Below are 22,368 nucleotides of genomic sequence, written 5' to 3' on the forward strand. Positions count from 1 at the left end.
ACAGCTGTTCCCCACCGCCAGCCAATAGCAGCCGGCTCCGCTAAACCCAGAGGCGGGACCGTCCCGCCTTCCCCTCTCGGATAGGTCGATCCTCGAGTCCATCCGCGGGTAGAACGGCCCCTCCGGTCGGGCGCCGACCAATGAGAGGCGGCACCGCCCCTGACCGCCGCCAAGCGCCGCGGAGCGGGCCGGGGCCGCCGCGGGGGAGGCGGCCGGAGCGGGCCGAGCCGCCGCGCCCGCTCCATGGAGGCCGCGGCCGAGGCCCCGGGGGGGTCCGCGGCGCTCAGCTGCTTCTCCTACAACCAGGACTGCACGTAAGCGGGGCGGGGGGGCGCGGCGGCGGAGGAGGAGGAGGCGGCGGCGGCCGGGCGGGGCCGGTCCCGGCTCCACGGCCTAGGGAGGGGCTGGTTCCACAGCCCCCCCCCCACGGGGCACGACAGCACGGAGCTGGGCTGCCCTCACAGGGACGACCCCCGTGGGATCACCCTCACACACACACCCCCCCCTCCACCCGTGTCCGGGTCCCTGGGCGAGGCTCTTCTCCCCACGGCCCAAACGGGGCTGGCCCCCCCACGGGACACCCCCCACCCGGGCCTACAAGGCCTTGCCCCCCCCCCCCTCTTTGGGGGCACCTGGATCTCGCTAGACATCCTCCAGTGCCCCCAGGTTCGGTCTCTGGGAGTCCAAGGGAGGCAGCAAACCCAGAGGAATCACTGGTTTATTTACCCACCCCCCCCCCCCCCCCCTCCCAGTTTGGGAAGTATTTTTTTGGATGGTCGGAGAAGCGATGTTCTCCGAGGGCTTTGTCCGCTGACCTGCGCTGCGGCCACCTTGGAGGTGGCAAAGTTGCCCAGGGCTCCGGCCAGGCTTTTGGTGAGCAGCCTGTGCCAAAATACGGCCCCACCGCCGCCTCAAGACAACAGATGGTTTCCTTGGAGCTTCTCGCCCTTACACCGTTGCTAACCTGTGGTTTACCTGCTTCAAAGCCCATCATTTAAGAACCATTTCCAAGAGGGACAACAAACATCCCGAAGCAGCGAGCCGCACACACGGTGTCTGGCAGTCGTAGCCAAGATCAGCCCAGATTATGGGGTACAAGATAAGAACCACAGATACCAGTCCCACACCTGGAGACACCATTACCTTTACAGCACTGCTTTAAACAAAGAGTGCTTTGATGGGTGGCAACGTGCTGCTGACGTGAACCTGCTGGCCGCCGCCGCCAGCACAAACACTGTGCATTGGTATTCTGGGCTGGCTGCTGATTTAAGACCTAGATGTTGCTGCTTACTATATCTGGAACTGAGCAGAGCCAGCGCTTGGCATGACTGCGCCTTGCGCTGCATGCCTGTGCCCACTGCCATTAGCAGTGAGAGCAAAGCTTCCGCAGCCCTCAGTGTGTCAGCTCCTGCCTTCAGAAACAGCCCCCTTTTATGTCCCAAAGGTCCCCTCTGCAGCCTCCCAGGTAGAGATATGCCTGTTTATTCCTCTGGCAGCCACAGGACCATAGGAATGGATGATAGTTTGCCATCTCACAAAGATACTTGCCTTCTGTAGGCTGCAGTAGCCTCAGATGGAAAGCCAGATTCTTGGGTTAGTTACTTTATATGCTTTAGGTTGAGAGTGGAAACTGAAGTTGTGCCTTCACAGATCACTGTACCAGGAACTACCCGTTTCTCCTACCTGCAGGGACTGTTGTTATCACCTGGAGGCCTTCAGATCTGAACTAGCAGGTTTTTGTCTTGTCTTTGCAGCTCCCTGGCAATTGGAACTACAACTGGATACAGGCTTTTCTCCTTAAGTTCTGTGGAGCAACTGGACCAGGTCCATGAAAGCAGTAGGTTTCCTATTTCACAGCAGTGGAATGTTGGCCAACAGACTTTACCTATATCACTGCACTTCGGTCTGCCTCGAGGGGGTGATTCTGCTCGCTGCTGTTGCAGGGATGGCATCTGTTTCTGCTGTACCTATATCAGGAAAGGAACAGGTCTGGTTATTGCCCTGTGCACAGCAGCCTTTAGAGTGAGCTACAGCCTTGGAGAAGCTTCTGAACAGTCAGCAGTAGTTTAACAAAGTTGAAGGACTCCCACAAGCTTAGAGTCTGGCTTTTTTTTCCACTGCTGTCAGTCTGACAGCAGCAGTTTGTCCTGCAAACCAACATTCAGAGGTAGTTACCACTAGCATGTTTCACATACATGGACAGGAGATCGCAGGCTCCCAGCACAGATGCTGGATAACATGCAGGCTTTTAGTCCAAAGTGGTATTTACAAGCAAGATGTTTTTAACAGGTTTCCCATGCGAGAAGGTCATTCACAGCAGGCTTTCAGCTATTAGCTGCACTCAGATCAGCATGCAATGCACTTAACAGCCTGAAACAAGTCAGGCCTCATGGAGCATGTACTCTAGTCTGGTTCAGGCCATGGCCAGAAGTGTTTCAGCTGAGATGCACTAAAGAGACACCTCACAGCTGGAATATGCTAGTCTCTATCCAGTGGCTATAGAAGGAGCCTCAGCAACCAGCCATAGCTGCATCATCTGGAGCAAAGTCCAGGCTCCTTTCCTCTTTGTCTCACAGGGTAACAGAGCTGCTATACAGCAGCAAGCCATAGACTTACATTAAAAAGTATTTAGGGGTTTGGATTGCCCCCCAGAGTCAGGCCAAAGGGAAGCAGATCCCTGCTGTTGACACACTCGAGGTGATGGGTTGAGACATGAGCAGACCCACATCATGGCTGTGGATCAGTCCTTTTACCTCCAACACAGCACAACCTCAGCACTGAGCACCATTCAGGGCTACCTACACTAGAAGTCATGGTCCCTGATGGTTTAGGTACAGGTCCACCAGGACCATTGTAATGGTGCCTCCTCAACACAACAGGAGTCATCCCAAACCTGGTCTCTGCAAGACATACCACACCACTGGTCACCACAGCCATGCTAGAGCTCTCTAGAGACCACAACCCCAGTGACAGAGAGAGCTTAAACATGTCAGCCTTCCCTAAAGAGGCTGGGAGAAATCAGACACCATGCAGAATAAACAGTGAGTTACACACAGCTTGTTCCTTACCTCAGCAAGCCCTAGCCTGTTCACTCCCTCCAGGAAAATCCATGACCAAGTTTGGTGAGCTCCTCCTTTTTATATCCCCTTCCCAAGGATTAGCTTCAGCTGGAGGGCCCTGCCCAGGAGAGGCACAACAGCACTGTCAAAGGGGGCTGGCTTAAATTCTGCCTTCATGGGAAGGTTCGTTAACCCCTTCCTGCTCTGACCTAAATGCTTTGTGCCAGGCATGAGAAATTTTTAACAAAAGCAGATGTTGAACACCTTAGCATTGAGCGTTCCAACCCGATTCCCTCTTGAGTTGAGTCTTACTTGTTGCTGCAATCAAACCAACCATAAGCCAAGCTAAAGACTCTTGTCTTGCTTTCCTTCTTTGCCCAGATGAAATCCCAGATGTTTACATTGTGGAGCGTCTGTTCTCCAGCAGCCTTGTGGTTGTGGTCAGTCATGCCAAGCCACAGCAAATGAATGTCTACCACTTCAAGAAAGGGACAGAGATCTGCAACTATAGCTATTCCAGTAACATACTGTCCATCCGGCTGAATCGTCAGGTAAGAGGCTGGGGAAAGGGGTTAGCCAGAGTTGTCCCACTCTGGCTCTTTGCTGGTGTTGACTTTCCAGCTGGGACCCCACTGCCTAGCAGAGCAGCGGCAGCCTGGGTAGGTTTGCATGGAGGCTGTGAAGTGGGACTGGAGGGATAGGTACCTGTCCTCTCCTACCAGCTCCACTTCAGCCTTGGTGACTTCCGACAGAGGAGCAGGATGGCTGTGGATATCATCTGCCGCAACTATTTGCTTCAGTAAAATGAAGCTAAGTCCTTGTTTTCGTAGCAGTTACACAAAGGCTTTTTGTGGTCTGCCTTCTTGCCTATTCAGCACGCAGCTCTGCCAAAAACCCACCTTTTCATCTTCCTCCCTCCCTTGGATTCTACATCCTGACTTCAGGCCCACCTCTGCCATCTTGGTTGCAAATGAGACCTTCAAAGTTGGTAACAAAACCCAGGAGTAACTTGAACTCCGTGGATGAGGCGAAAGGCTGCTTCTCAAGTACTGCTAGCAGCCTTGTTTTATTTTTAAAGGTATAGAAAATATTCAGGCCACTCTAGGAGAAGGCTTTGAGAGTGTTACTCTCTGAACTAACATAGCCTCGTGCAGCCCTGAGCCCTTTTGGAGGATTTTAAGTCATCTTTTCTTTTTGTCCATAATTATTTTCAAAGTATATGCCATAAGAAGCAGAGGACATTTTACAATGAAGAAATAAGCAGTCTGTGTAATTGTATATAATCAGGCTCTCCTCAGTTAGCAACAGTGAGTCCTGCAGTAAGGCTCTCCCATAAGGAAACTCTGGGTTGAGTTTCCAGTAAAGCTGTGTTTGACCAGAAGTTCCTGTACTACAATTAAATCTTTCCTAAATTGATTTTTTTCACTTAAACTTACAATGGAGCTGGCAAAATAAGGACTTCCTTTGAATTGCAGATAGATATATATGTATAAAAATAAACTGGGAGGTTCTGCTTAGCAGCTCTAGGAGATTAGTGTGAGAATAAAATAAGTTCAGGCTTTTCCCCGCGTGCTGCTCTGCAGATTGCCTGAAGATGATGCATAGGCCCAGCCTTGCATCCGTGTTCTTTGGCTGCTTTTTGAGCTTGGGTGCAAATCCTGGGCTGAGCTCATCCTCTAGCCGTAACAGAGATACGTCTGGAGAGATTTGAAGATGCTACAGATGCTTGGGTAAATAGAAGAGGAATCACTGTTTCAGTCTATGTTCAGGATTTAAACTGGTGGCACTCAGGTTCTGCATGCGCTGTGACATTTGAACCCCTTGCCTGGGCTTCTGTATGAAAGCTATACTTCATTAAAAGTCCATAGAAGGCCAAATCCCATACAAGGCATTAACACAGGAAAATAGTGGCAAATAAAACAGGAACAGGTCTCAAAACAAATGGCGCATGTTTTGACTTGATCTCTCTGTGAAAAAGTCCTTGTTGTGCAAACAAGCAAGTCCCTCGGTTGTTGTTGATCCATGGGAATTCTTTGTTCCAAGCTCCATCATAACTCTTAAGCGTGTTAAGGTAGATCATGATTTGTCTCAAAGTGGGAAATAAGGCTGTGCTGTGGGACCGATGAGAAGCTCTCCCGTAACCTCCCTGGGTTTTCATTCACTGCCGAAACTCTGCTGAGCTCTTTGGAGGGGTTTGATACGTTTTTCTGGCTGTGTCCATACCCAGCACGTTTAAGTCCTCAACATACAACTCAGTTATCTAACCTGATTTGTGTCAAACTGAAGTACTAAAGAAAAATACTGGTGAGCAGTAACATTTTGTACAAGACGCAGTGCCTTGAACCCTGTGTAGCAATCACAGCACCAGGCACCTTGTCTGAGGCTCCGTCTCTGTGCACAGTGAGGATAAAACCCGTTCCTCATCTCAGCAGGGTTTACACTGACGTTAGCTGCACGGAGGGCAGGAGGCAGAGAACCAGCCCTCTCCAACTTGTGGTGAGCTTGTCCAGGCCTCCTTCGCCTGTTCACCTCCCACGCCCATCACTTTCCTGGATTTTGTCCCTGTCGCTGCCAGCATCTTTTGCTGCAGCTCTGGCTGCTGTTTTGCCATCATCTGGAAACCTCCCTTCACCTGTACATCAATAGCAGTGCGTTTTGCAGTTCTGGGAAAGCACATGGTGGCTTTGCCGAAATCAGCTGTATAAATATTACTCTGACGGTCTCTGCTAGCAAGTCGATGGCTGTTACTGTAGAAAAGGCAAAGTCTTCCTGGAAATGCAAAATGGCTCTGACACAGCCCCAGATGCTGTGGTTAGCAGGAATAGAAGCGGGAAAGAGTTTGATCCGAGAGTAATGGTGGAGCAAGGCAAAGATTTTCTAATGTGGGTGTTTCAAGTTACTGACTAAGCTCCACATTTAGTTACTAAATAAGTGGCCTCATTTCTAAAGAGGTGGAGGCTTCCTGTACATGGATTTGGGTCCTCCAACTTCAGGAGCCTGGATGGAGCCTGGCCTTACGTTTTTATTGGGAGGTTTTCAGTGCTTCTGGACATTTGGCACTAACGTAGGTGGAGCTGTGTGCTCACTGGACTTAGAAAGCACAACCCTTCAGCCAGATCCAAAGCCTGGTCCCAAAAAAAGCCTCTATGAAAAATGCCTCCGTGGTAACACACAGAGATCTGGACCAAGCCGAGACACAAAGCTGAGTGGTCACAGAGATGGTGGCCCAGTGCTAAGGTTACAGCATTAGGCTTCCTTTTTTCCTTTCTGCCTTTCCTCCCCATCGCTTGGCAGCTCCTCTCTTAGCAGCTGCCTCTTGGCTGGGTGGGTGGGTGTTCCTGACAAGTTCAGTAGAAGAGGTACAAGCACAGGAACTTGGAAATACCCTACCCATCTGCCAAGATGGTGTAAATGTGGCTGTCCCTGAACAAATGTTTCCCAGCCCAGTTTTTATGCGGTTCTGCAGGGCACATAAAGCAGAGTCTTGCCTGCTGATGCAGAATGGGAAAAGAAACAGTAATTTGCTGAACAGATGCATTAGGTTTAGCAGCAGTGGGAGGCCCATCACCTAAATGTTCGCTCCCAAATCAGGAAAAAGTTAGGGCAAGGGGCACATAGTCCCATCTGTTGGCATACTGACAAGCAGGATTAGCAGCCTGTCTGCTGCCAGGTCTTTATGATCAAAAAGTAATTTGCCATCAACAGAACTGCAAAGAAAAGTTGGGATAGGAATAGATGGTAATCAAGGCCCATGGTAGCGTATAATCATGATGTGTCTTCCCGTTCCTGGGGTCTGTATCAGCTCTTAAAGTAGCAGAGAAGAAGTCGTGGTGTTTTAGCTGCTTTCTAAAGCAAGACCAGATGCAGGCAGCTCTCAAAAGCAGAGTCATACAAAATCAAAGGTTGTCCAGTGAGAGGGGATGGAGAAGCAGAAGAGATGATCTTTCTGCTACATTTCAGTGCGTGAGGAATTCCTGTTAAGTTTTTCTAACAGTGAAGATTTGGGTGTGTGAACTGTGGGAGCAGCAGGCAGAGGCACCGTGCCCATGCTGGTGAGGTTCTGTGCATGTCCCTTGTGTCCTTGCAGAGGCTGGTTGTTTGCCTGGAGGAGTCAATTTACATCCATAACATTAAGGACATGAAGCTTTTGAAGACTATTCTGGATACGCCTCCAAATACAACAGGTAAGCATGGAAAAACTGTGTGAAAGGGAGAGATTAGCTCTGCAGGAGCTTTGTAGAGCCACAACACTTGTGTTAGAATTTAAACCAGCCTGTGGCTTGTGAATCCTAATTCAGCACTGGGGAGCCAGAAATGAATGGAGGTAGTCAGTCAGGCTTAGGAGAGCAGAAACCCTGCTCTGTCCTGAGCAAAACCCAGCTCTGTCCTGAGCAAATGTGTCAAAGGAGAGCAGAAACAGTCAGCGTGGTTTGACTTCACCTCCCAGGTTCGGTCCCTTCCTGTCCTCACATGAGATGTCCGTGCAGCTCTCAGCTTTCCGCAGTGTGCCTTTATTCTCTTTCACAAGCGGAAAGCTGTAAGGCAAGCCAGGACCGCAAGTTTCCCTCCACATACAGGACAACTTGCAATTCTCCCTCTGGGGCTCCCTGCCCTTCCTTCACCGTGCCCTGCATCAGAGAGTCCCACGGTGTTTTCGTTCTCCGGGTCCGGAGCCCCGCTTCCCCGCGCTGCTGGCATGAGTCAGCTCTGCAGCGTCATGCCATGCTGCAGGGCTCTGCGCTCCCTGCAGTCCTGCGGTTAACCCAGGTTCTCTTTTGGCCATGGAAATGCACTGCTCTGCTAAGGTAGAAAGCTCCTGTGATTACTTATGGGCTTGGGGTCAGCTCCCAAAGTGATTAGCACTATGAAGATCACCCAGGGCAGAAAACGCAGCCAGGCACAGCACTAATTCCCTGCCAGGGAGCTCCCAGGAGCCCGGGCTGCCATCTGATACTATTCCATATATGCTACAAACCCAAGGGGCAGGGCAGGTGGCTGCAGAACAGATCCTCTCTGTGTAGCGTAGGGTGAATCCGGCTTTCCTGCTCATGGGAGAGGAGCTATTTTTAGCCGCGGAGAGGGAAACTTGGCCGAGTGCCTGCGGCAGCGCTGCCGTGCGTTGCTGTGATATCCTGGTCGGTCGCAGGCTGCAGCATCGTTTCACGGGTGGTTGATCGGGAAGTTGCTGATGTGCTCACGCCTGGCTTCTGGGCTTTCAAGGGACGCTCTTCTGGCGGCTCCCCTGACCTACTTCAGGTCTCAACAGATGGCCTCTCCATGTGGATTAAACATACTAACTACTGCAAATATAATTAAAGTTTAAAACCTTCCCGAGAAAGCCCAGCAGCAGCAGGAAGGGCAGGGGTACCCAGGCCTGAAGCTGTTCTGCAGTGGGGCCGAATGATCAGGTCATGGTTTGAGATCAACAGCAATCAGCGCTCGCCGAGCCAGGACTAGGCTGCTGCGGATCACAGGACTTCATACGGGCTTAATTTTTTAAAACCCTTTTACCGTAGCAGCTGTCATTGAAATGAGCTGAGTGACAAGCGCTGTGCCACGCGTGTTGCCTTTCTCCCTGGACCATCTGCTTTGGTCCCAAGCCTGACCCCGAGAGCAGCGTGTCCAGGAGGCCGAAGCAGTCCAGCCTCACCACTCTTTAAACAACCCTTTTTGGAGCAGGGATCTGTGCCGGGGCGGTGTAGGAGCACACAGCAAGTGTGCCACCCCCACAAAGCGTGCACCCTGGGCACAGTAACACCACGACAGTGAGGACCGGGATTTGCTGCACCACCAACAGCCAGTGGCAATGAGATCCCTGGCCGTTCCTGCCTGGGACGCGGCTCCTGGTCCAGCCTCCTCCACGCAGGAGAGGAAAATGCCCATGGTGGGCGAGCCTGTTGTTTTTCATGTGTGCTCAGGCACGTTGTTTTTCATGTAGCTCATGTCAGGGGTAGGATTTGCACCGAGGAGGTCGCGGTGCTCATGGTGACATGCGTGCCACGAGGGCACATCTCGGGGATGACTGCAGCTTTGGAAACCACCTCACACGGCTCCTCACAAGCCCCAGATGTGCCTGGACCTGCGGGCTTGGGGGCAAGGCCAGGCTTCTTGGACGCAGTAGCTTTTTTCCATGCAGCTCGAGGAAGCCTCCTGCGATGTGGCATTCCCAGAGCTGCCATCCTGAGCAGCACCAGCCTGCCTCCTCCCTCCCGAGCCCGCCACTGCATGCACCGAGCCTCGTCAGGGCTGTGGGGCTGCCGAGAGCAGAGGAGCATCTTCAAAGGCTGCCCGTGTCCCTTGTGATCCTTGTTCTTTGTGCGTCCCTGAGGTCAGCCCAGTACACTTGCATCTGTGTTTTCCCCTGGCCTGGCTTCCCGTCTGCCTCTCCCAGCCAGGCGCGGAGCAGAGGGAGCGGGTGACTCACACCAGCCGCTCAGAGCTTGCTTTGTTTAGCTCGAGCGTTCTCTAGATCCTCCTCTTGGAGAAAGGGCTGCGCTGATGCCCCCGTGCTGCCTGGGCCAGGGGAAGACCATCCTGAAAAGACAGGATGCTCATCACGAGCAAAGTCTCTGGGCTATCTTTGCCTTCCTCCTATCCCTCCCTCTTTGGGTGCCTTTTAATTGCCTGCACTTTGCTGCTGCTGCTGCGCCTCTTCTCCCCGGTGCGCGCTGTCCCTGGCATGATGTAAATGCCTGTGATTGATAGGGAGTGGATCCCTAGGGCCCCTGGCCGATCCTGCAGCTCCTGGCTCTGCTGCGGTCTCTTTGTTTAGTTATAAACAATGACCTAAAACGAGAGCTTCAGCCGATCCTTCCCCGCTTGCTGGGCCTGGGCCAGGGCCGTGTCCTGACTCAACGGGTTGCACGGCATGTGTGCGTGCGTCTGCGCGTATACGTGCACGCGTGTGGGTGTCCTGTTTGGGGAGTACGGCGGCATCCCTGGCAGCCTTTAACCCCACGGCTTCCTCCACACGTGGGACTAGGTGGGACCCCCCGGCGGGGGCCAGGAAGCTCAGGTCATGCCGAAGCCTTGAGTTGGATTTGGGAGGACTGTGAGCACGCAGACGTGGCGCAGGAAGCAAGTGAGACCCGTTTCTGTATGTGACAGGATTCACCGGGATGGGTCCTCAGCCAGCGGCAGAAATGAGAGGCAGGAAGAGATGCTCTTTTCCAAGGTCACCTGGGGGACAGGCGGATGGACGTACCCACACACACATCCATCCATCCCTGTCTCATCCTGTAACTCCTGCTCACTTTGAAAGGGGCGTTCGGGAACCTTTATGCTCATGTTGGCGTAGAAACAGATGGCTCTTATGGGGACAATTCCCTCTGTGGTTAAAATTTAGCTAGGTTCAAGTTCCTTGTCAGCCGGAAACTCTCTGCGCAACTGTGGCATTTGCTTTGTCTTTCTCTGCTTCCCTTTTCCATTCCGAGAAAAAGGAAACGACACTGCCCAGCCCCACAGCCGCTGCCTTGCCATGCCAGTCTTCACGTGCCAGGCTTCACGCTGGGGCTGTATCTGCGCTGCACGGCTCATCTGAGCTTCTGACCCAGCACCTACACCCTGCGCACATCTGGAGGTAACCAGATGTGCCTGGACATGAGTCCTGTTAGCCCTGAGACCAAGATGTCCCTTGCTGTGTTTCACGCACCTATTCTTGCCTTCTCAAAGGAGACGATGAAGGGGGAGAAGCCAAGAGCGTGCCCAAAAGCAGGACCTGGGCTCCTTCTGAGCGGGGTTTGGGGAGGACGGTGGCAGGGAGAAGGGAGCCGTACTGTCCCATGCCAGCAGGTGTCCCCACGGCCGAGGCATTGCCCATGCACTGCCGGCCTGTGCCCTGGTGCAGGACACTGCCCCAAAATGAGACAGAGCCTGAACCCCCTGCGGTGTCCGTGGCCGCGTTTCTGCTTTCCGTCCTCCACCAACAAACAACCTCAGCTGCGTCCTTCTCGCCTTGCCAGGTCTGTGCGCTCTCTCGATCAACCACGCCAACTCCTACTTGGCTTATCCCGGCAGCGCGACCAGCGGAGAGATCGCGCTTTACGACGGAAATACTTTGGTAAGTGCGAAGCTTGCCCGTTTGGATACCGGCAGGCACTAAAAACAAACAGAACCACAGCAGAGCCAACAGGGCCTTTGGGAAGGATGAATAAATACACTCCACCGAGCTAGGCTGCAAGGGAATTGCCCGGGGAGGCACATTCCCCATCCCCCTCGCTTGGATGCCGTGCGAAGCAGACGGTCTCTTTGAGATCAGGACATCTATCTCCCAGTACGGGATATTAAGGGAAATGTGACCCATGACCCCGCAGCCCGAGGGCTGCTGCCAGGCTGACACAGGGGTTCCTATAGGGGGTTCCTATAGGAGCTTCAGTAGCGTATCGCATGGGAATGATGTGTCCAGGGTGGCTTAGGGAGGGTTGGAGCTGCTCCAGGCACAGCGCAGGACCTGGAGCATCTCCTTTGCCACGCCGCGGGCTGGAAGAGGTGCCGGACCCGAAGTCACGGAGAGGGCGAGGTGTCCAAAGCCCCCTCAGGAAATCTGTCCCTGGCTGGAAGCGGGGTCATGATTATCTGCTGTTTATGCCAGGGCTTTGGATTACATAAGGCTGTCGCTCTGTACGTGCAGCGGGAGCTGAAGATCTGCAGCAGGGGAGGAGCAGAGCACAAGGGGAAAACGCGCTGCTGCTGCGAGAGGTACTAGCGAGGGCCTGGGCTCCCCGCAGGCATCAGGGTGGTGTCGCTGCAGCAGGATTTGCTGTACAGCCGAGCGAATTGCAGGGAGGCCAGCTCTGTCTCTGCAGAAAGAAATGCCAGGCTTCGGAGAGGGCGCAGTTGCGATCCCGCAGCCTGGAGGTGCGGGGAGCTGAGGACCTCTGCCCCTGAAATGAGGTTTCTGTAATCACAGTGGCCGTAGTAGGTGGGGAGTGAGCTCAAGGCAGGGCAGAGATAAGAAATTCTGAGGATGTTGAAGGGATACCATTAAGTGCGATACGATCCCATGAATCCGTATCGACAGGCCTGGATAGGGTGCGAGGTAGGGAATGCCCTGCCCTTAAACAGTCCAAGGAGCAACATGTCTCTTTGCACTCACATTACCTTCTGCCCTACAGAAAACAGCTTGCACGATTCCTGCCCATGACGGGCCTCTGGCTGCTCTTGCCTTCAACTCCACCGGCTCGAAGCTGGCAAGTGCTTCCGAAAAAGTGAGTGAGCGCTGCTGCGAGCACCCTCCCTGCTGCCTGTGCTCTCTGCCTGGGGCTGGCAGGGGGGGTCCCAGCCAGCTCTGGTGCATCGGCTGCCTGGAGCACGGAGATCAGGACCTCTGAGCTGCCCGTTCTTAAATGCGGCTAACAGAGGAGGGGCACTAAAAGGACTCTGACTTGTAAGAGGCCAGTGTATCGGGTTCAGATTGACTCCGGCTGGCAAACAGGAGGGGCCTTTGCACATCCTGAGTTTCCTGGGTGTGTCAGAGAAAGGGCTTACGCTCTTTGCCCTGCTCCTGCGTGATCTTTCCATTTGCATTTTTTGCAGGGCACAGTCATTCGTGTATTTTCCATTCCTGGGGGGCAAAAGCTCTATGAATTCCGGCGCGGGATGAAAAGGTCAGTTCATTCTTCTGTCGGTGACAAGTACACAGAGGGCTCCCGGAGCAAAAATGTAAACAGAGGGACAGGGCAACGTCAGATCCTGGTGGCTTTGGCATCTTTTGCAGAAAGAAAACAAGAGTGAACGTATCAAATAGAAATGTCATTGTGCCAGACAGCCACGCTGCGCCCAGCTGCCTCCGGCAAGTTTAGTGATTCAATTCAGTGTGTCACAGAACAGGGCGATTGCAGAGAACAGAGGTAGATTCAGTCCTTTTACTCTGTCCTTCCTTGTTTCTTACTTGAAATAATGAAGTCCCCAAAGTTATCAGCCCAACTCTTGCCCTCACAAAGGAGATGCTTGGAAGCTACTAAGTCATTTGTGCAGAGCCCAAGTCTCGATGGCGGGAATGGGCTGTTGCTGCCCTTCTGCAGGCTCCCTCAAATATTTTCAGTAGATCCATTCCTGACTTTTCCCTCTTCCCCATCCCTGACCTGCCTGTGATTTTACACCCACTTCTGCAAGTACAAAAACTGCCATGATCAAGACACCCTGGCCCTGCTGAACCTGTGCCGGAGGAGATGCCGTATGGATCCCACTACCCAGCGCTTTGGATAGCCTCCCTGGCTTTTGCAGTACCAGAAGCTTTAGCTGCCGTAGCAAGGGCGACGCAGATGTTCACTCCACAGACAGCTCTGTGAGCAAGGACATTTCCACCTCTCTGGCTGTTAGTGACTAGCTCGAGGCTACCCCCAGCTCTGCTGAGCAGAGGGATTAGGGAAATGCTAGTCAGTAAGCCCACAGGCTCGGCAGCAGCCAGGCAGATGCTCCTCACCGTGTATGGGTCTCCTTCCTCCCCGTCCTCTTCTCTGTGAGCAAAACTGAGCAGTTCCCCTGGAACGGTATGCCGTGAAGTGACCAGTCCTGTCTTTACTTGGCCCTAGGTATGTGAACATCAGCTCTCTAGTGTTCAGCATGGATTCCCAGTTCCTCTGTGCTTCCAGCAACACGGAGACCGTGCACATCTTTAAACTGGAGCATCTCACTGACAGGTGAGGGGGTTAGCCTGGGTTAACCTGCCTGCCCCAAGGGTGTGTCTGCTTCAAAGGTTTGCCTTTACACTGCTGGCCTCCATTTCCTCACCATGTGCTCTCCATGAGCAATACCAGCTGCAAACTGTCTCTTTGGCTTTGTGTCCTAAGGGACTCGTTCCTTGGAAAAGCTACAGGCTGCATCCCTGCTGTCACCCTCTCCAGGCCCGCTCTGGGTTTATTAGCTGCCGCTGTCCCGTACCTCCTTCCCACATATCCAGCTAGGCTGGTGCACAATGTGTGCAGGTGCTCCAAAGAAAGCCTTCGCGTATCTGAGATCAGGATCGTTTTGTCTGTTCCTGGTCTGTTTTGTCACGCTGGTTGCGGTAGCGCCACTGATGCTGCTTTGTGACCCCCTCAGCCGGCCAGAAGAGCCTCCAACCTGGAGCGGTTACATGGGAAAGATGTTCCAGGCTGCTACCAACTACCTCCCTGCTCAGGTATCAGGCATGATGAACCAGGATCGAGCCTTTGCCACTGTCCGCCTGAACATCTCTGGACAAAGGAACATCTGTGCCCTCTCCACGTATGTACTGACGTCTGCATCCCCTCTGCCACGCCAGCCTGTGAGCAGACACAACTATCTCTGCAGAACACCATCGCTGTGGCCCCTTATCTTGGACCCGCACCTGCAGAGCACGTGGCATGGGTGCGTGCTGTATCTGTGTGCGAGCGCAGGTGTGTTTGGACTCATGATGCTTTTCTTTTTAGGATTCAGAAGCTGCCTCGACTGTTGGTGACTACGTCAGATGGACATCTCTATATCTATAACCTGGACCCACAAGATGGAGGGGAGTGTGTCTTAATTAAGAAACACAGGTAACTATACCTCCAGAGACATCTGACACAGAGGCTTATCTTTTAAAAAATTAAGGGAAATTTCACCTGAAAGCACAAAATGGTGCTGTAGGAGCAAGAACGTTAGAACTGACTTTGTGATTTTAGCTGCCTGATCCAACAGGTGTGGGTGGGAACCACGTCAGCAGGCAGGGATGTGGGGCTTCTTGCAGGAGAAACCAGAGACATCTCAGATCCCTAGGCAGTTGTAGGACATCTCAGCTTAGACAGCAGAGGTGGGCAGGCTGTGCCTTTGAAGATGCCTCCAGCAGCAGAGCGCTGACCACCGCGGTGGTAAGAGAGCAGAGCACCTTCTCCAGGCGTGAGTGGGTGCTGGAGAGCTGACTGTGGGAATGGGATGGTGCGGAGCGATGCTGGGAGCTTCCGTAAACAAAAACCTGCACAGATGCACGCCTGCAGGCAGGCAGTGCCACAGCAGAGTCTTCCGTGCTGCTGTTCAGTTTGTACGCAAGTTTGATTAAGCACGTAACCCCCACACACACATCTGGGCTACTTGGCTCCAGATGTGAAGCCTTTGGGGTGGGGTGCGATGTAACATGTGCTCTAAGCTGGGAGGTGGCTGACAGCCAGGAAAATGCCAGCAGTTTTTTGAAAAGCCACAAAACAACGGTACTTCAAAGCTGCGCTGTCCAGCGTGCTCCGGCCGACCCACCGCCTTCAGACACCGCTGACGCCCGCCTGCTCCCGTCCCGAAGCAGCCGTCCGGCGCTGGCGGGCCAGCTTTGTATGTGGGTTCCTCTCAGCATCAGAGGACTGAAAAGGGCCCTTGGGTCATGTGTTAACGTTACATCATACTATATCTCTGCTCAAACTCCGTCCTAAACTAGCCAGCGCTGCTTTTCCCATCTAGTCCGCTCCTGTTGGAAGCCCTTCGGAGCCCCCTCTGTGATTAGAAACACTGTTTGCCTTTGTAACCTAAAGCTTTTGTGGTCAATCTGTTCTCTTCTATTCTCGTGCCAGCATTGTCCTCTAGCCGAAGTAGTGCTTTCCCTATCTGCTGCTTCCCCCCCTGCTTTACTTGTAGAGCACAATGCTCTCCCCCTCTGCAGCGCTGTTAGGGCTGCAGGCAGTGCCTAGATGCAGTGATGCTTCAAGGAGATGTAGATGCATATGCTTGTCTTAGCCGGTGCTGGGGGGAGGAACAGTTGGGATCAGAACTAACTCTTCTCCCCTCTCTTGCTCCTGTACAATTAGTCTGCTTGGCTCAGGAAAGATGGAGGAGAACACAGAAAACGACCTTCGGCCTCCATTACCTCAATCTTATGCAGCAACTGTAGCCAGACAAAGTACAGTGCCTTCAACTTCGACCATGCCGGGTAAGTATCCTGTCTGCCCTTCCTCAGGCAGAAACAAAAAAGCCACCTGGGGCAGAGTGGAAAGTCTCCCAGCTTCCAAGGGTTCAAACAGAAACACCACTTGTGCAATGCAGGCTGGGGCAGCAGGACTCTCTTGAGCTCACCTGGTTCATCCCCTGCCCCAAAAACAGGCGAGGCATTTTCTGCTCTCTTTCCCGGGACCCCTTGCCAGCGCTTCTCCTCCTTGTGCAGAGCTGTACCACAAACAGCCCCACCGGCAGAGCAGTAACCACATCCGAGCTTCACGGTTTGTCAGACAGCAGCTGCTGCCAGGCTGATTTCCAGGAGTTGAAACCGTGGGTGTAGAAGTCAGATCTCACTATTTTTGTAGCAAGATCACTACAGATTCTCCTAAACCTGTTACACCTCACCCTAATGAAGCTAGCACTAAATTGTTGCAGGAGAAGAAGGCTGGGGTGACTATCACATTATATTCCAGAGTCTTAAGGTCCGCATACAGATGTAGATCTTATTCTGAAATTGGTGCTTACATTCATGGCGGGAAGAGGAAAGCTTCTGCCACAGGAGCTAGCCATGTAGTCCATTCCCTAATCTGTAGTGTCAACAGAGATACCTTTCTCTTCCACAGTCCCCCAGAGCTCTGCCAAAAAGCCAGAGAAAGCAGCTCTGTGCTAAAAAGGTGATAAAATAGTGCCTCCGCTGTTTGTTTCCAGCCGCCTTCTATCCATTCATCCGTAACATTTTGTATTTTTACTTGGACAGGTTATTCAGAGGACGGTGGTGCCCTGCGAGGAGAGGTTATCCCAGAGCATGAGTTTGCAACTGGACCAGTGTGTCTTGATGACGAGAATGAGTTTCCTCCTGTGAGCATTCGGGACCCCTAAAACTGCAGTTCAGCCCTCATGCCAAGAAGAAAGTATTAACTTCTCACAGAAGAGATACTGTTGCCCCCACCTTGTCCCAGCTCACTGTGAAGCCTAAAATAACTAATTAAGTTATAGGGACAGTGCCAGGAAAAGTACACCCCCACTAAATGGCAGCTAGGGATGGGGCAAAGAGGATCAAACCTAGTAATTTGAGATGGATCTGAACAAACTATTTGAATGAAGTGCAGATGCAGCATGACGTTCAGATCCAGATCTGACCTTTGTGCCTTGCGCAGATTTCTAGCATTACCAGGAATAGCTTTAACTTGAACAATACCATCACATAGAAATAAAAATGTAATACTTCCTGTTGCATTTATAGTCAGTTGTATTAGTTTATGGAATGCAACTGGCACATACCTGAACCTCACCAGTCTCTTCATTTCCAAGCTAACTGAAAAGAAAACTCCTTTTCCATGTACAAAGATGAAAAGCATAACAGTTTTAAACCATTTTATGATTTTTATGTGGCACTTTCTCAGTTACCGTTGGAAGAAGACGCTGGCTTTTTAAATCTAACTTAAGCCTGGCAGTGTCTCTCCTGCTCCTCTTGCTATTACACACGCATTTATTATGTTAAGTATCTAACCCCTAAATGGACAGATGTTGGTACTGTGCTATGATCTGGTTGTAATCAGTGGTGTCTTCGTAATAGTAATGCATTAATACAGCAGAATATTGTAATGGATTTCAAGTTGTAGACTTGGCAGAGTTTTGAATCCCTTACTCAGTTTTTACATATCCTGCTGTTGGAGTTTTGCCTGAAAGGGAGGAAGTAAAAACTTTTATCAGGATCCCAGGATTTGTTCCATATGCTGAGGCTGACCTCTGTGAGGCATTTTCCTATTAACTGATGCAAAGTGTTATTTGGATAAAAGACGACTAGCTCATGACTCCCTTTGAAACAACACTGCCTAAATCCAACTCAAGCTGCATAAACCTTAGACCAATTCTCTTTTGTTACCTTTAACATAACGTGCTGCAAACTGAGAACAAGAGTTTTCTAGTTGTCCGACTCCGTTACCCAAGAAGGATATTTAAAATGTCCCTCCTCTGGTCAAAGTCGTGTGGCCGCGTAGAAGCTGGTGGCCCAGGCCCCTGGAAGGAGCAGCAGGGCCAGAGAGAAATCCTTTGCTTCCTTCTGATGAACCTGCTCTTGAACATGTGGTTTGGGGACAAGCAAATGCCAGCAAGCAGGAATCACGCTGCTCCTGAATAAGCCTTCCTGCTGGGACCATGCCGTATAAAAGCAGCTCCAAACCCCTGCTGTACAACAGCAGGCGCTTTATTAAATGAACTTTGATCTGTCAAAATCCTGTGCTGTAATTAACCTGACAGGGCAACTTACATGTGTAACGTTAGGGAGGAGGTGGTGTGGGAGGGAAGGCGCTTTCCAAAAATACTCCCTGATAAGGTGGCTTAGCAATTGGAGCTTCCAGATAAAGTCTCTGCAGCTAGGACGTCGGTTTTGCCCCTCTGTTGCTGACAGTAATGTGTTTTGCATCTGGTCTACCAGCTAGTGCGGCGCTGGCTCCTGCTGCGTTAGTGCGTACAGAGAGTTGGTCGGGATGTTTTGATGCTCTGAATTTCACTGAACTTCGCTGTTTTCTCAGCACTGAGATGTTCAGTCTGAGTGACGCATTCAAGGGGGGTTTCAGGCATCGGTCACTTCTGTGCGGAGAAGGAGGGAGAGAAAACCTGACCTTATCCAACAAAAATGTTTTGACAGCATTCTGCTTTGCGGAAACATGGGAAGGGTTTTGTTTGTTTTCCAGTGTGCAACAAAAAGACCTTTAAAAACCTCAAAACTTGTGACAAAATGGAATATTCACCCACAGCCCACGCCACGAGTATGGCTTTGAACTTAGACATACTTTTGGAGAAACAGCAGTGCTCAGACCCAGCAGTTCCTCTCCATTTTGAAACATCTTGCCTTCCCCTGACCTCAAGCAAGACTTCAGAGGCTCAGCTGTTAAGAGCGAGGAAAAGCAGCTTCAGTCTAACATAAAATCTGTTGCTGACTGTCGAAAACTGCCTGTTCATTAAACAGAAGGAGGGACAGATCAGAGAAGAGAAGAGAAGCCCAAGGAGGGCTCATAAAAAATGGCCTCAACAAGAGCGAACGTGGATGTTGCTACTGATTGTGCCAGGACTGCTGAAGGATCCTGCGGCAAGAGGTTAAACAAGTGCAGTTACGTCTCTTGCTTGCATTGATGGGGTGGATTAAGTGCTTTCAGGTCTGCTGTTGATCTTACGCAGAAAGGACGCGGGTGTTATTGAGATGGACAGCGGGCTAAAGCCTCAGGTGAGGAGGTGGTGCCGTGCTGGAGAGGTGCTGGGAGGAGGCTGCGTCGCCCTTGCTCTGCACGGTCAGAAGGCTTTGTGGGATGGGAAGAGCAAACCCAGCTCTGGCTGTAAATGATTGCGGCGATTACGGCTGTTTTCTGGTTACCTGCCTGAGCAGCTGCCACTTTTCTGTGGGTTTATCGGTGCCGGTGAGGTATCCAGCAGTGTTGGGAGCCGTTGGTGTGTGCTTCGGGTCAGGCAGGGCACTGCTTGGCCAGCTCCACTTTCGGGAGCCACCGTAGTGGCTCTCCCCACCCAAGGCACGGTCAGAACAGTTTTGGGGTAGTGCTGTGAGGTTTGACAAAAGAAATCCTACAGGATTCAGCAAGCAAGATGGCCTGTGTGGACCTGAGGAATGCAACCAGGGGATGATATTAAAACTTCTGGGATTTGGTAGGAAAGGTGATTTCTTCAAGCAGATTGCTCGATGCTTTTGCAGGCATACGTGATCCGTCCTGCATTTGGCTGCACACTGAAGCTTGTCATCTTCGGGACCAGAGTTGATGTGAAGACTTTATCGGGAGAGCCATTTCATTAAGTCAGGCTAGATTGCATACAGCGGTCAGCTCTTCAAAGACAGCTTCCCCTCACCGATACACAGGTAGTCTTTAAAAAACATCCTTCCACATCGATTTTTGGCTACCTCCAAAACTGTTGGGGCAGCCTGCCTGTGCTGCAAAAGGATGCTGCTGCCTGTGGCGCCTGCCTGCAGCGTTGGTTACAGGGTGCATAGGGCAGAACGAAAACTCCTCCTCGCTGCAGCTCCCACTCCTGCCTGCTCCCTGGAAGGACGAGCAGGAGCAGGAGCTCCAGCAACCCGTGCACCACGGCCGCCCTCGACGGCACGACATCCCCACCCTGGCAGCGCTGCTGTCTGCAGGGGGGAGAAATGTGTGCGTGGGGTCCGCACACATCCCCGCTGCTCCAAACCACGGATCTTAATACAAGCAACAGGGTTGCAGATGAATCTTCAGCTCCGTGGGACCGGTATTTGCCCAAGTTCCTCCTCACTGTCTGCTGGATGGTGTTTCACTCGTTCTGTTGCGCGGATATGCGACACTAATGATTTTTAAGTGATTTTTTTTTTTTTTTTAACAGCTGGCTGTTAGCAGAGGAAAGGCCTTAGATTTTGCAGTGAAGCTCTACTAATAATCATGTTTCACGGGGGATGAGCAAGTTTGGCAGAACCTGACCGGCCTCTTCTTCCACACAGCAGCTCCTGCCCTGGTAGCTCAGACAGGCATTTTGGGCAGCTGGGGCTTGCAGGATTAAGCCCAGCTTATCAGTACATTATCTGAGGTCCCTTGGGAAACATGCAATCCAGGGCCAATGTTTTGTGCTTCAAAACTGGGCAAGCGATGGTTCTGAAGCCCATGGAGAGACGGCTCCCAGGAGGAGGAGCTGGCACAGACCCTCCTGCAGCTGGGGCTGTGGGAATCGCATCCGAAATGCTGGGAGACGCAGGTCACGTCTAGCAAGGCTGGAGCTGATAAAGGGGAGGGCTGTGTCTTGGCTCACGGTTAGTGTCCGCAGAGGCACATCTTACCCCAGGGTCTCCAGCCTCGTCCCGTGGCACGAGCAGCTGATGTGAAGTGGTTCGGGGTCCTCGCTGCTGCCTATTCTTCTATGCGCCTGCTTTACTCTTTCACTCAAAGGTTTTTCTGATACTTAGGCTAGGCTTCTCCTCACCTAAACCAGTCTAACATGCAGGCGTTTAACTCCGGGCTCCATCTGGAGACCCCAGAGAGACACGGTGATGCACGGCACGCACCCTTCCCCTCCCGCCATGCCAGGAGCTGAACTTTTTAGGAGGGCTTAGCCAGGCAAACGGACTTCACCCCCAGTAATTGAACTCCTGCAAGCGTGGTTGTGCTCAGCCCAATGCCAGCTAGAGGCAAGACACACTTATCACCAAGCCAGATGGTTCCTGTTCCCAAGACTGTAAATTTGGGGAGGGGGAGAGTAAATAAATAAACTGCTCACGAATCTGCCTTTGAATGGAAAGTAAAACACTGCAGGACATCCCTCCCCCTTCTCCTCCCATGTGCGTAAAACCAACTTGAAACACACCCTGTTGCTGGGAAAAGTAAGGCCGTTCTGTTTTGATTTTGGTAGATAATCTTGTGCCGTGGAGGTCAGCCGGGCAAAGCGAAGAGGTCATGATGAGAAGCAAACATCCGCGCTTAGGACAGCTGCTGGGAAGTGCTTTGGAAAAGCCAGGAATTTCGAAGAACAGATTTGTGAGTCCCCAAGACGAGAAAAAAAAAAAAAATCCAAGGTGGGCCACTGCTTTTTCCTACAGTATGTTTAAGTGAATACCTGGCCCCGCTAGCCCCTTGTTTTAATCCGTGTCTGGGTGGGGTGTCAATGTACTGTATGCACATCGCTATATTTAACAAACTATATGTTAGAACCACAATGTAAATGCTAATTTAATCAGATTTGTATGTAACCAGAATTTTATATACCCGTTTTACCCTTTTCTAATTTATGCTGGTTTATGTGTATAAATGTACTTATAGGAAGATATATTAAACTTATGTCTTTGTACAGTATATACATACTATTTTACCCAGGCAAAGTATTTTTGCAGTGATATTAGAGAAGATGCCATTTGCTATGTTTAAAGACAGAATAAAGTCACGGTCTGTCCCTGGCAGCTCGCTGCCCGTGCTCCTGCTGTTCTTTGTGGGGCCCTAAAGATGTCAGTCTTGATTAAGTTTTATGAGTGGGAGAGTGGGTTTGGGGGGCTGGTGCAAGGACGGCTGCTCTCACACGACCCGACCCACCTGGCCAAGTCCACACAAGTCCACTTACAGCTTTTCCAAAGAAAGATCTGGGTGCGTAAATCGGAGTCCAAAATTGTTTCAGAAAACCCTCGCTCGGCTGCTGAGAAATCCCGGTGGTTTCTTAAGTTTCAGTTGCACCTTCGATTTTGCCTTTGCAGCTCCCCAGGCCTTTGCATCTGCCTAGAAATGGCTCTGAGAGCTGTTTCACCCCATCTGCACCCCTGGCATCGCGCTGGGACCGGCAGGAGCAGCTTCTCTGCCTGGAGCCCTGATCTGCTGGGACACCTCCGGGCAGGGAACCTCTCCCTGACCTCCCTAAAAAAAATTCAGTTACACCACTGGTCTTTCCAGCCAAAGTTGATGGGGAGCTACCCCAGTTCTGCACTGCAAACCTC

At 51.8% G+C, this 22,368-nt stretch overlaps 1 protein-coding gene across 8 annotated transcripts; it reads left to right on the forward strand.

Moving 5' to 3' along the window:
- Positions 1–161: 161 nt before the first annotated feature.
- WIPI1 (WD repeat domain, phosphoinositide interacting 1) lies at positions 162–21,847 on the forward strand. 8 transcript variants are annotated; one of them, XR_008238318.1, is made up of 14 exons: positions 162–314; positions 1,755–1,837; positions 3,441–3,610; positions 7,147–7,243; positions 11,021–11,118; positions 12,173–12,265; positions 12,594–12,664; positions 13,592–13,699; positions 14,100–14,264; positions 14,450–14,557; positions 15,791–15,912; positions 16,675–19,785; positions 20,283–20,703; positions 21,300–21,847. XR_008238318.1 is itself a non-coding variant. In XM_052808537.1 (13 exons), exons 1-13 carry the CDS (start codon positions 244–246, stop codon positions 21,345–21,347), a joined length of 1,335 nt encoding a protein of 444 aa, XP_052664497.1. In that variant the 5' UTR covers positions 163–243; the 3' UTR covers positions 21,348–21,847. The 8 variants fall into 8 exon arrangements, 1 of the variants encoding a protein (XP_052664497.1); XR_008238319.1 differs by having other exon boundaries at positions 16,675–19,143; positions 19,503–20,703; XR_008238321.1 differs by having other exon boundaries at positions 16,675–19,143.
- The last annotated feature ends 521 nt before the right edge of the window (positions 21,848–22,368 follow it).

Source organism: Harpia harpyja, chromosome 14 (assembly GCF_026419915.1).
Source record: "Harpia harpyja isolate bHarHar1 chromosome 14, bHarHar1 primary haplotype, whole genome shotgun sequence".
Classification (NCBI taxonomy): domain Eukaryota; kingdom Metazoa; phylum Chordata; class Aves; order Accipitriformes; family Accipitridae; genus Harpia; species Harpia harpyja.

Excerpts from the sequence above, each read along its gene's own strand:
- WIPI1 (XM_052808537.1), top strand. The coding sequence starts at position 244 with ATGGAGGCCGCGGCCGAGGCCCCGGGGGGGTCCGCGGCGCTCAGCTGC. Across the intron at positions 11,119-12,172 it reads TTTACGACGGAAATACTTTG|AAAACAGCTTGCACGATTCC; the intron begins GTAAGTGCGAAG and ends TCTGCCCTACAG. Across the intron at positions 16,776-21,299 it reads ACGAGAATGAGTTTCCTCCT|ATAATCTTGTGCCGTGGAGG; the intron begins GTGAGCATTCGG and ends TGATTTTGGTAG.